At 37.4% G+C, this 13,522-nt stretch overlaps 1 protein-coding gene across 1 annotated transcript; it reads left to right on the forward strand.

Annotated features, from left to right (window-relative positions):
• Window positions 1-2,116: 2,116 nt before the first annotated feature.
• On the forward strand, window positions 2,117-13,081 carry AGR3 (anterior gradient 3, protein disulphide isomerase family member). The gene is made up of 8 exons (XM_040593613.1): window positions 2,117-2,334; window positions 4,873-5,005; window positions 7,095-7,158; window positions 8,450-8,502; window positions 9,153-9,229; window positions 9,481-9,544; window positions 10,581-10,664; window positions 11,611-13,081. Exons 2-8 carry the CDS (start codon window positions 4,900-4,902, stop codon window positions 11,658-11,660), a joined length of 498 nt encoding a protein of 165 aa, XP_040449547.1. The 5' UTR covers window positions 2,117-2,334; window positions 4,873-4,899; the 3' UTR covers window positions 11,661-13,081.
• Window positions 13,082-13,522: the final 441 nt, after the last annotated feature.

The following is a 13,522-nucleotide window of genomic DNA, read 5'->3' on the forward strand; positions in this document are numbered from 1 at the left end:
CTAGCATTTGCGCAGCACTATGTAAAGCAAAATTTAAGTCAGTTTCACATTTTGTAAATGGGCTACATGTATAGATATGTACCTAGATCCACTGCTGCATGACTCACACAAAAGCAGTGGCATGCCATTCCAAGTATCAGTTACCCTACAATGTCTTTTGCTTTCTAGAAGTCTGTTCTTTTCACACGCTTTTTTGCTGCCTTGCTCTGCCCCATATTCAGCTAATTCTTACATTTCCTAATTTTCACCTGGATACAACTGTATATACACAGTTAACCTATAGTTAATTGTACTTCCAAAATGAATCTTTTAGAATGGAAGAGAAAAATGGGAACACCTTCCGCCCACATTACCCTCGAGACTAAGTTGGCCAAGTTCAATCTATGAGAGCATGCTAATTCAATGAATGAGTGTAGAAACATGTCTTCAGTGCAGGGATTTAATATTTGGTTGGTAACTACACAGACTGGTGATTTGAACACCAGGCAGCACAACTGGTGGCTGGGATGGAGGGCACCTTTGCTAGCATGAGCTCTGGCTTCACACTCAGTTGAGGTGTGGATGCTGAATACATGCAGCAGAAAGCAGGGACAGAGAGCTCATAACATCCCACCCAACAAGCACTGATTGAACAGGTATAGTGAAGGCATCCAGCTTGCATTTACAAAGTATTACAGTAACTGTTTTCCAGTACTAAACCTTGACAAGGTCTATTTGACCAGGACTGCCAGTCTCTCCATGGCAAGTCTGACAAAGGTTGAAATTCTGATCTTCAAACGTAAGACAAATTGCTGAATATCATGCTGCCAAAGGACCCTTGCAGGTAGCTCAACCCTAATTTTAATCTGTTTGATTGAATGTCTGTCCCTTTACTCCTTACAATAAGAAATCCGTTCAGCGAAGAATACAGTATCTCAGGGCTGAATAACACAATGTCTTGGGGTGGAGCAGCAATATGCTTCAATACACTTGGAAAAAAATCTGTATTTCTAACTACTTAATGTTCTGTAATTAGTTGAAGAGTAAGAATTGAAGCTTCAGTGCCTGGAATTGCTGTGTGAAAGCCCAAAGTTTGGATGGAGGAAGGTCCGTTAAATCACTTTTGGTTTGACATCAGATAGTCTTTCTTACATGCTTAAATATAAATGAATAAATGCATTATAGTACTTTGTTTTAAATATCTGCCACATTTCTTCTGTGACCAAACCACATTCCTTTCTTTTTCATCCATTCCAGGAGCTAAGTGTACTATGGATTTAAATATAGTTACTATACTTCTTTAACTGGAAATGCAAGTTTGAATTGTCCATTACAAATGTCAAAGATAACCTGGCCCTAAAAATACAGAAAGTTACATTTTGTATTTTTTTATACAAAAATAGTTGATAATGCATAATACAAGAACTGTATGTCGTTAATGATATACATGTCAGTAACAACATCAGGAGGCCAAAACATTAAAGACAAATAAGAATACAGGCTACACATGAAAAGGAGGAGGAAAAAGTGTAACCATACTGTCCATACAAACAAATATACGGAAGAGGAAGAACCAAAAGAGGATTGCTTCTGATTCCCTTGCAAAAGCTATCCAAGGAGGAGGGAAAAGGTGATCCAGCTAATTCCTTCTTTGTGCAAAGTCGCTGAATAAAGCACTTTTGCTGTATTAGTCAAATTAGGTCAAAATTATATCAAGCACCATGTCCAAAGAATCAGACCATTTTCAAACTACAGCTCGCAGAAGCAATAATCAAGTACTTTAAAACATATTCTTTAAATCAATAACTTTATTTCCCCCTCAAAAAAAAAGTTCGTTTTATTTGTTAATTACATTCCTCTACACAAAGTAACCCTTGTGTTTTCCTATTAGGTTCATACCTATCTTCAAGCACCAGTGAACCCAGCCATTCACTGGGAACAAAAGCACCTACAGTTCCAGCTTTCATTGGTGGTTTCCTTTTTCACTGGACACAAGCCAGACTCAAACTGTTTGAGGGGGAAGCAGCAGACACACATAAGCCGCTATTTATTTGCAATCCTCATACAAGACACCTGATACAAGCCAAGATGAAGAGAAATCCGGGGATTCAATGCATAAGAATGGGAACTCACAAGAGCGAAAAGTTGGAGGGATGGCAGAAAAGGAAGGGGGAGGGTGGAAACACATGCATTTGATTTTCAGCTAAGGTTCCTCTCATTTTTTCCCAGGTGAATGTGCTGTTGTTGCTACGCAGAGACCTGGGCAGCTCAGGTGTTCTGTGCTTAAATCACACTGATTTTTAACTGAACGGCTCCAGAAAAAGGACCTTCCGTCAGGACAATTGTTCGCTGCTGGTGAGCAAGTATTTCTCATTCTTAACTTTACTTTAGTACAGCAATGAGGTTTGGTTGACAAATGTGTTACAAGACTAGTTACAAAAAAAAAAAAAAAAAAAAAAAAAAGGTGATAGATGCTTAGAGATCAGCTAGCAAAACATTTGTTCTGACAGAGAAAGAAGGCAATCTATATGGTGTTGGTTGTCATTTTTTCTCTTTTAATCAGTTAACTAACACTGAATCATGTAACATCAAAAATTCAGAATACCGAATTTAAACTGCTTCCAGCTACATCTCTATAAATTATCCTTCCAAAACCTTATTGGTCTTCAATAGGATGAATCAATTATTTAAGCTTCAAATAATTAGTGCAACCTGAAGAGATTTGCACTTTGATTATTTTAAATGAATACATCATGAAAGAAAGAATTGATTCATGCATTCCATACCTGCGTTATAGACGTTACCTGGTGTGATTTCAAAGCCATAAGTATTTATGTTTAAATAGCATTTTAACATGTTAGCATAGATGCTAGATTTTATTATTAATTTCTGACAGGTAAACTGATACTAAAGATAGTTATTAACTTTCACATAGAGTTGCTACAAATACTCTGTCGCCAAGAGTATAGTAGCAGGGTGCAATGATCTGCTTTTGCTGACTGAAGTTAGTGGTCTGCACAAACATAGGGAAAATTTGAATGGAATTTTTATTACAAAAAAAAGTCCTCATCCCCCAGACTTAACTAAAAGTCATAGTCTCTCTTTAAGAAACACTGGAAAACTTCACATTCTCTTATTAAACATTGATAAACACCAATCATCAAATTAATGTGCGTAATTAGTAAGCCTCAGAGGACATTCCTTTCTAAAACTCAATCAACAATAGGTAACATGAACAAACCTAAAGAAGTTATGTGAAACACAGAACAACTCTGGAGTTGTGATGCCATGTGAGGGGAAAGGGAACTGTTGTGGACAAGACTGAGGAGAAAAATGTTACAATTATCAATTTTGACATATAGGTTATTAATTTATGATTAATTTATTGTGGATAATTAATAATGCATTGAATATTTTAGCAATCTAGGGAAATTTCTGCAGAAATACAAGATTCTTACTATAAGATGATACTTTTTTTTTTCTAAAATTTTGCACATTTTAATATGCAAATTGTTCACCAGTCACTTGAATAGAAAGCATTTCTTGTCTTGAGATTGCCAGTTATTGAAAGTTGCATTTGAATTCGTTCACTAGAATTTGAACTGTTAACAGGGATGTTAGTGATGTTGAGATTCGTTAGAGTAAGGATAAAAGCTGCTGCACTTTTCATACCTCTCTGTCCTAAGGAGCACAAGGCATCTTCTTTGCCAGTGCTCAGGGCTGTAACTCCATATTGGATATCAATTTAAATTCAAGTTTGAAATTTTCTTTATCAGTACAGGCACAAGTGCTTTGAGAGGCTTTATTTATTTATTTATTTAAATCAAAGCACTCTCTCAACAGGTCATCCTGGTAACTCCTAAAGCTCAGCCTCTGAAAAACGGAATCTTCGGTGAGAACTGATAAGCCAACTGGATGGTATCCAGGGCTACATGAGTTATATTTTTAACTTAGTTCAAACCACCCAGTCATCCACCTGTACATCAAAGCTTTAATGCCTAAAGATGATTGTACCAGGTAGAAAGAAGACTTATCAATTAAAAAAACTTGGCTTTGTAATGCTTTTTCTCAACCATTTCTTTTGCTCTCTGACTTTTACCAAGACCAGTAGTTACTGCATTTCTTATAATGATCTTTGTCAGGAACAGAAGCAAACATCTTCAGAATACTGAAACAGCCAGGAGCACAGATGGATTGCTTTATTCAGCAGGAGTTGAGCTGAAAATCAGTTTTAAAATGTCATGAAGAATGGGGAATTTTTTTGACTTTTCATTGTGAGAAACAGCTGGAAACTTCTTTGATGTTCATCTCACCATCTTTAACATCCTGGTTCACAGAGTGCAGGCTAAAAAAATGATGGCAATTTCAACATTCCAGAGGGATTTACCAATTTAAAATGTATTATACCTGGAGGCAAATATTGTTCAATATTTCTATTTTATTGAGGATATCATGAGACATCTTTTGACCAAAAAAACTACTATCCATAAAAAAGATCCCATGGTGTTAGACTTCACTGAAATGAAAAAAACTAACAGAAAACAAAACAACTAGTAGCACTGTCTTGAAATTGTCACGATCCAGTATTGCAGCACTGTACTAGTTTGTAAGAATCAAACACTGGGTGACCAAAAGTGAACTGAAATGAACTTTGTGCCCCTGATCACGCTGTAGTGAGAACCATCCCCTGCAGCCTAATTTTGAGAGCTGAAAGCAGTGTTGCACGATAAAAGCCAGCACCTCCATTTTGCATTTTTTGTACAAAGAAAGGCATTTCTAGAAACAACCAAAACTGTCTCTGTAGCATAGATTGTTAGGATACCACTAACACATTGATTTACACTGTGCCAGGTGACAAATCCATGGGACTAAAGCTGTTGCTTTGTTTTCCAGTTTCCTTGCTGCATTGAAAAGGAAATAATGCTCCATTCAACACTGGCCTTGTCCCTCCTGCTAATTGCAGTCTCTTCCAACCTTGCAATGGCAATCAAAAAGGAAAAACGAGCACCTCAGACACTGTCAAGAGGTATTGTATATTTACAGTATGTAGTTACCTCCTCATCTTACCACGTAGGTCAGCAAATATTTTTATTTAGGATGTACATGGAAGCACTCACTAAGGTGTGTTTCTCTAGTGTTAAGTGACACTCTAAATAGTGCATCTTATTCCATGCCATTTCACTTTGTCAGTTTGTTTTTCAGGAGATGGCTGAGGGCCTCATATAACCTGCATAATTTATATAACTCACAGTGACCCAGTAGAAGCAAACAACCTAAACTGAGCCTATCAAATCAGGATGCACTTGGAGAACTAGCAGTGAAAAATTATTCTTTCATATACTATTTAGAAGATACTTTGTTATGGTAACTTACTAACTACTGAAACACTGTTTCATAACTTTAGTTGCTATGACACATTTTTTCTACAGACCCATTTTTATACACAGAAACCCAGTTTGAGTGAATAATTCACTTCCTTGTGGTGCACAGTTTTCAACCTGGATGTTGACTAAAGACCCTATTTTAAGTTATTTATGTCTGATCAGTCCTTAGAAATACAAGCAGAGAAATAGCTTACCAAGGTCTTTCCCTCTTCTCCATCTTCCCTTTCCTTTTGGGCCTACTCACCCCCAAAAAAATCTTCAACTCCCTTCCTGACCTCTTCTGCAAGCTACGCAAAGACTGCTGACCCCATAATTTGCTTCTGAGAAGACATCTTCCCATACAACGTGCTAAGAAAGCCCTGCCTGTCACAGAGGTCCCATCTGAGCCTAGTTGCTCAGGGACCACTTGGCAAAATCACGCAACACCCAGACTTACCAAAGAGAAATTGCAAATCACTTGTCCTAAGTGGTATCCCTAGAGAAAGGTTATAATCTGTCCAGTATCTATTGCCTCTCTTGCCTGGACCAGGATTTATTTTTCCCACTAAGCCTAAATGCATAAAAAGACAACAATTCTGGAAATTTTGAAAAAAAAAAATACTCACAGAAAGCAAGTGCCAGTTTTCTCATTCTGATGTCAGGCCTTTGGGGATGCCTTAAGCGCTTTGCCTATAATTCTCACAGATCCAAGGGGAACACTTGAACCTGCTGTAAAATGACCCTTGCTGACTCTTCCGTTCAGTTACCTACGCCAGCAGCTGACTTGAGCCAGGGCTGGGAATACGCTGGCCAACACGCCAGAATCCCACCATCAACCACACAGATCCGTATCCAAAACCGAGTGACTTAGTAGCGTCACAAACAATTGTCCCATGAGAAAGCTAACAACAAATCCCCGCACAACCACGGCTGGTCCAAGCGCTGTGCAGGCAGTGTAGAAGAAACAGAGCCTTGACTTGGTCCAGATCCAGAAGCTGTTCTACAATTCCCGTGAGGGCTGTCATGAATGGAGCAGCACTGCCTGGGAGGCAGGGATCTACTACACAGGGGCCGGCATCTTTGGGATCGGAAGGCATGGAACCAACTGTAAAATGTGCTATTTGAGATCAGTACATCACCAGCTATGGATGAGCTATGAAGTTGATGTTTTATTAGGATTTTGGTTTGGTGGACATTTTTATTTGACAGCCATTTTTAAATTAGATTATTTAATTAAATGAAGTATTCGCAACTCCGAGAATTAAAATTCATTACTCAGGACTTAAGTTTATAACCCAAGACTTTTCTAATGACATTCATATTAAAGCTGATCTTATTTGAGCTGTCTTTTTTTTTTTTTTTTTCTCTCTCTTATAAGCACACTTTCTCTTTAAGCCCCAGGGTCTACATGAAATATGGAGCAAACAATATAAAGATATAAAGGATTTGGGTGCTCATTTACGAATCTCTGAGTATTTAGATAGACATCTAACAGGTTTGCCAAAGGACTTGCAAACTGGACGTGCAAGCAGCTGAGGGTTTTGGGGAGCTTTTGGTTGTTTTGGTAGGTTTTTTTAGTCTTCCAGTGCATCTATCAGGAAATGTAGAATTAGCATATCCACAACATTTGGGAACCTTTGACTAAAAACCTCATATCTGATTTGTATACAACTATTGATAAATATTAAAAAAAAGGAATTTTTTATAAGTTACTTGTCTAACCACTAGTTAATCCTTTTGTTATATTTCCAGGGTGGGGAGATGAAATTACCTGGGTACAAACTTATGAAGAAGGGCTCTATCAGGCAAAAAAAAGGTAAGAGATTAAAAAAAGTTTGCAAGACAAAGCTGTTAATCAGTCACGCCTGAATGTACTGTAATGAAACAGAATCAAGAAACACCATGACAGCTGATCTGCACACCATACAGTTAAATACAACAGATTTTGTGGCTATAAATAACAGTCGTTGTGGGGGTCTGAAGAAACACCATGGGGTGATACTTTAACACTGTCATTTCTTTGTCACAACAACAGTGCTGTCATTTGAATAAGCATTACTAAATAGATATTATAATTTTAAAAATACAACTGTTCTGGGTTTTTTTAGTATCATGTACCGTTGATTACTTCCTTATTCAACAAATGGAAATTGGTTATAATTGCTCTTGCATGGCATTCTACTGCCTCTGGTGTTTTCCCCAACACTTTGTTAGTTGGCATATGTGCATGATGTACTCAGAGTTCTTTGCTATCTTTGTAAAAATGAAAGTTCCAATTTGAATCTTCTCTGGGACTTAGCTGAAAATATATATAGAATTCATAGCAATGCTTGTTTAAATCTCTTTTACAGTTAATTTAAGATCATAATACTGTAGCATGAGCTACTGCTAAATTGAAGGCAAATTATTTTTAAGACAAAAGTCAATTAATTTCATATACATTATGTGAAAAGGGCTAGGAACTGAACAATTCTTAACAGTGACAGCAGATCAAGCATTTGTAATAGATTTGCTGAACATTAACAGTAGATTAAAAGAAATACAGGAGAAAATTCAATGAATTGTTCTGTGTTTTGGCATCAAAAATATACAATTTTGGTACTTCACCACACTAGAGAAAATATGATTTTCTGTATATCTGCTCAAGAATGCTTTAAAACCATTAAAGTTTTCATGGGAAATACTTGATGATAAACCAAATTTTATAAAAATTATTTTATTCCAGTTCTTACAGATTATTTTTATTTTCTCAGTCATGTAGAACTTCACACCTAAGCAATATTAAATAACTCTTCAGTTTGATTATATACTAACTGGGAATGAAATGATGGCAAAACTGTTGTTTCTTTATTCTAGAATATTTTACTTTAGAAAACCTATTTAGATATATAGAAACTGTTTCTATATTTCATTCTTTTACAAAGGCGATATGTTCTTTTCCCTTGCTCAAAAATTACTGTAATTCTTTACAGAGTGTCTGTATGGTTATACTGTGGGTTAACATAAGATTAAACATAATTTGCCTTTTCCAGTCCACTAGTAAAATCATCCATTTGCATACTTGTCAAATGATCTAACTACATATTTTATTATTATTATTAATAAAGTAACAAGCCACTGATGGTAATTCATCATTTGGAAGACTGTCAATACTGCCAAGGTAATTTTGATTTTTTGAGTGTTAAATTTTTCTGAATATTTTTACAAGTAGCTGCATCTATCTATATATTTACCTTGCACTTACTGAAAATTACTTAAAGAAATAGGTAAATGAAAATGTATTTGAAAAGTTAAGAATTTATTACCATAATTTACAAATACTCGACTATGAAACTACCCAACAAAGAACATGAAAAATACTTAGTGCTGTTGTCCTGCTATCCCTAATGCAGCACTCGTCAGTTTAAATTAGAATACACAGATTTGCTACCGACTCGTTGAACAGATTTAATATTGTTTGGCTCCCCTGAACTGGTAACTAAAGAAGGGAAGGAGGACAGGGCTGCTGAAATCGATCTAATAAGAATTTTCTGAGAATAATGCACTTTTGTCAAGCTGAGACATGGTATCAGTTGAGACGACAGGCTTCATAAATAAATAACAGAAGAGAGCTTCCACTTTCATAGCTGGGAGGTTGTACTGACATGGGTCAAAAAAACAAAAAGCAGTGATAGAGCCCCTAAGTGTCTCCTCAGGAATGTGAATCCGCAGAGACGGGAACAATGTGGCTAGTCTGGCCAACATGGTGCCTAAACACAGATGGAAAGGCAGAGTCTGAGACGGACTTCAAAATGATTGTATCTTTTCTAGCACTGAAGAAAGCTTTTGCAGAAAACGAAGAGATACAGGAAATGGCCCAAAATAACTTCGTTATGCTGAACCTCATGGTATGAAGGGTATGGGGTGGTTTAGCTGGTACCTTTTTTTAGCCTGTGTTTTCTCTTCCTTTGTCTTGTGTTTTCATGTAATTTTAGCTAAATATCTCTGGGATTTCAGTTACATGTAAGCACAGGCATTTGTGCCTGTGTATCCACGCACAAGTAGTACCTTTTTTGGTTTTGTCCTCTGGTACAAGGAAGTACTACTTCAGCAAAATTTACAGAAATATTGTATTAACAAGCTTTAATTTCCCTGCCAGCATGAAACCACAGACAAAAACCTGTCACCTGATGGACAATACGTGCCTCGAATCATGTTTGTAGGTATGTACCTTCAAAGATGTGATATCTGAATCTATGGCAGTGTTCTCCTTTGGAGACATCAAAATCACTCATTTTGCAAAAGGAAAATAGCTCAAGATTTATCATTACCATGGCATTAGTCTGAAACTTGGCAGATCTGAGTTCAGTTCTCACTCTGTCACAGGCTTTGGCCCTCGTAAACTTCCTCAGATTACAGATATGTTCTGGAGGGTACTGAATTTGTACCTGGTGGCAAGATGCTTAAATATCTGTTAGCATCTGGGCTTTTGCTCTCTGTGCTTCTTGCTAGTGCTGTTATAAGACAAATTTTATTCTGAACAGTCTGAATATAGAAATCTACAGTACGGACATTACCACAGAGCAAGTGAATAATCAGTGACATCTAAGGAATGATTTATCCCATCATAAAAGTGACTTCTAGAATAGATCAAATGAATTACGCCCCAGAGTGCCTGTTCCTTTTTACTGACTGTAGAGGGAGCCCAGAGTGAGTAGCTTTGTGCTGGCATCCGAAATTAGGTGAGATGAAGCCCACAGTCAGAGTGATGTAGTAACAGAAGTCAGTCAATTGACAAAAAGCTTGGAAGGAGAACTGGGAAAAAAGACGTCCACGACAACTTGCTCCCATGATGGAAACATCAGGAATCACAAGATTTTCATTCTGAAGGTTCTAGGTAGGTCATGCTAGTACTGCATTAGATAAACTTCACCCTCATTATGTATGCATCCAGTCAAATTAGCCTTTCCTGATGTAATCCCAGAACTTGTAAAATAGGGGATTTTTCTTTAAATATGGATGAAATGTTGTGTAATCTATCCCTTAAAAACAGTTGCATAACATACAAAGAAGCATTAGCTTTTGTTCAGGATTCCTCCAAGTAAAGAGACGTTGGTTGGAACAGTATAATGTCCTCGTCATTGCCTTGTTGATGAAATCAAAACCTCTCAGAAACAGGGCTGTCAAAGTAGTGCCACAGATATCACCTTCAGCTGCTGTGGGAATGGAAAGCAGTGTTCAATACCATTACTTTTTCAGACCCGTCTCTCACAGTAAGAGCTGATATCACAGGAAGATACTCCAACCGGCTTTACACTTATGAACCACAAGACATCCCATTCTGTAAGTGCCCCCTTTGATGTGTTACTTTGCATTTCACATTGTAAGTAGCCAGATATACCCCATCCCAATCATTTGGGCTTGAGAATCCATTAGGATCTCAATGTAACGAATAAAGGCTGTGTATCTTATAAATTATAATAGTCTAACCCAGGGGTCCTCAAACTTTTTAACCAGGGGGCCGGCGCGCGGATGCAGTGGCAGGCAGTCATCTGCGGCTGCTTGGTTTCCCCCCAACCCCCGCCGGGGGGGTTTGTAAATACCGGGGGCCGGACTGAGGACCCTGGGGGGCCGTATCTGGCCCGCGGGCCATAGTTTGAGGACCCCTGGTTTAACCTGTTCTAGCAAAACACTTAGGCACACCTATTGTCTCATTTAATTTATTGGGACTACTCAGGCAAGAAAAATTGAAAGATCATGGGTGAGAACTTTCAGGATCAAGATCTGAGCAAAGTACTGGAGAGTGGTGAAAGTCACTACACTCAAAGGTATCCAACTACATAATGTAAACAGCCAGTGGTGGGAGGGAATCAGTAAAGAAATGCTGGTGGTTACCTGGGTACCACCTAACACCCATATTTCAGAAAGGAATGTGATTTTTCAGGTTGAGCTAGTCCTTACTCTACACCATCTATCTGATACCCATGCAGTATCTCACCACAAATATGCACATCACATCTGATTACCAGGTTTGCTGTTGAGAAATGAGGGAATTGAAAACAGTCTTGTCAAATCCCCTTAAGTTAAACATTTTGATTCATGAAACTTTTTACCTTCTACTTTAGTATCAATGCCAGAATTTTCACAATAGAAAGCTCTAAAATATAATGTGACCATAAATTAATTTCAATGTGAACAATTTACTAATCAAACTAGGTGGTGTTTTTTTTTAATTGTACAAGTGCAACTTTAAGTACATTTTTACAGTTCTTATTTATTTTTCTTTCAGTAATAGAGAACATGAAGAAAGCACTGCGCCTCATTCAGACAGAACTGTAATCAGCAACAGTGAAATGACCATAGCTTCTGAGAGGTGCAGCTGCACCTCTTTGTCTCTACTAGCATTTTGAACTCTTGCCAAGCAACTTTGGTATATCAGATTTCATAAGAAAATTCTATGTACAATTTGAAGAACTAACACAGAAAGACTATCATATGTCCATTTGGAAAACAAGAGGAGAAATCTATTACATATTTTGAAATTAGTTATTTGAATAACTGAAAGTGATGGTTTAAGGCGCAGTAACTTTGAGCTGTATTTTGTCAATCCAGCTATGACTTTGATAAGTCAGCTATGACTTCTGACCAAGAGTTATAACCAATCTTTTTAATGTCTATTTGCAATTTGTTTTATAATCTAATAGCTGCATCTCAGCTCCCAATTTTTATTTTTATTGCAAGAAGCTTGTTAGGCATTAGTGTCCCTCTGCCTTATGCACTTATTTCTCATTAAAGGAAAAGAAACCTTGCTGGCAAATCGGACAGGAAGGCTCTTCCTATAGATTTTGGAATAGCTTATATAGAAAAAAACCCCATTGATCTGGACTCAGCCTTCTTATGTATAATTCTTTCAATGTAATTCTGAAAGCTGAAAACAGAACAGACATGACATTTCACGCTGAGCATGTGGTCTCAGTGAGGTGATAATCATCAAATTGCACATACAGGTTTTACTAAGATAAAGATACAGTGAAGCAAGAAAGATGGAAGGAGATAGCCCCAGAACTCCACTCCTGAGGCTAAGTGATGCTTGTAAAGTCTGGTATGGAAAAAATGAGCAGGCTTGTCCTAGCTCTTTTCATTTAAATGGCAGTAAGTCAAGTGAAGCTCATCCCAGGCCATTCCCTCCCTTTCTGTAGCATCCCAACCCAGACATCACAGTGGTAGCTTACTGAGGGGATCTCTACATACAAAGTCTTCACAAAATTTCCCCAGGATCACCACAGGAAAAGGCAGACACCTGTTTTGAGTAAAAAGCTGAAGTTATTGAAATAGTTTGTTATCCCAGAAATGTGCTTTTCCATTAGAGTAAGATCGTGATTCATCTGCAGTAAGAGCACGTATGTTATATTATGTGCAAAGGATCAGTGTCACTTGTTTGTCTACATGCCATTTCCTACAATCCTGCCTGTATACACATACAAAAGATGAAGGAAGGATCTTTGCTGGACATCTTTGCTAATTTACAATACCTAGTATTAATTTGTCATAAATGAGTTATATTGCACCTATCTATGTCTTCATAATTATGTAAAATTTGGATATAAGCATATATTCCAACAGTGGTGATAAATGACCTGTAGTACACTAACAGAAAAAAAAATCTTGTATTAGTCCTTAACAATACATTTTCATAATCAGTGAAATGATTTTTTAACCTATGGGAAAATGCTAGAAACAAAATTAAACTGGTAATCACATTCCTTTGAATTGTGTTTAGCTCTACTCATTTATGTCTGTTTCTATTCCAGATTTGGCAACATTTTCCAGTCTGTGGGCATACCATCTTTCAGGCACACCAGGCACGTTCAGGAGAAAGGAGTGTGAGCTAGCTGCCAGAGATGGCACAGGATAGCCATGGCAGCACTTTCAAAATAGGGTCAAGAGCAGATTTACTTCAGCAAGAAGCACAGCACAAAATAACTTTGGAAATACTTGAGTGTGGCACATTCAAAATATTACCAAAAAGAGTAGGTGGGAAGCAGTGGGTCTTTGCTGTTTTTTTGTTTGGTTTTGGTTTTTGGGTTTTTTTTTTTTCGTCAATTTGCAGGGGAATTTTTTCCCTCCATATATTCACTTTCAACACCAGCCAAGATCACAAGAGACATTGGCTTGAAATAACCTCTGCTCTAACTCAGACA

Source organism: Falco naumanni, chromosome 4 (assembly GCF_017639655.2).
Source record: "Falco naumanni isolate bFalNau1 chromosome 4, bFalNau1.pat, whole genome shotgun sequence".
NCBI lineage: Eukaryota > Metazoa > Chordata > Aves > Falconiformes > Falconidae > Falco > Falco naumanni.

Coding starts and splice junctions, on each gene's coding strand:
- AGR3 (XM_040593613.1), top strand. CDS start 4,900: ATGCTCCATTCAACACTGGCCTTGTCCCTCCTGCTAATTGCAGTCTCT. Junction 7,159..8,449: donor CTCTATCAGGCAAAAAAAAG/GTAAGAGATTAA, acceptor TTATTAATAAAG/TAACAAGCCACTGATGGTAA. Junction 10,665..11,610: donor ACCACAAGACATCCCATTCT/GTAAGTGCCCCC, acceptor TTTTTCTTTCAG/TAATAGAGAACATGAAGAAA.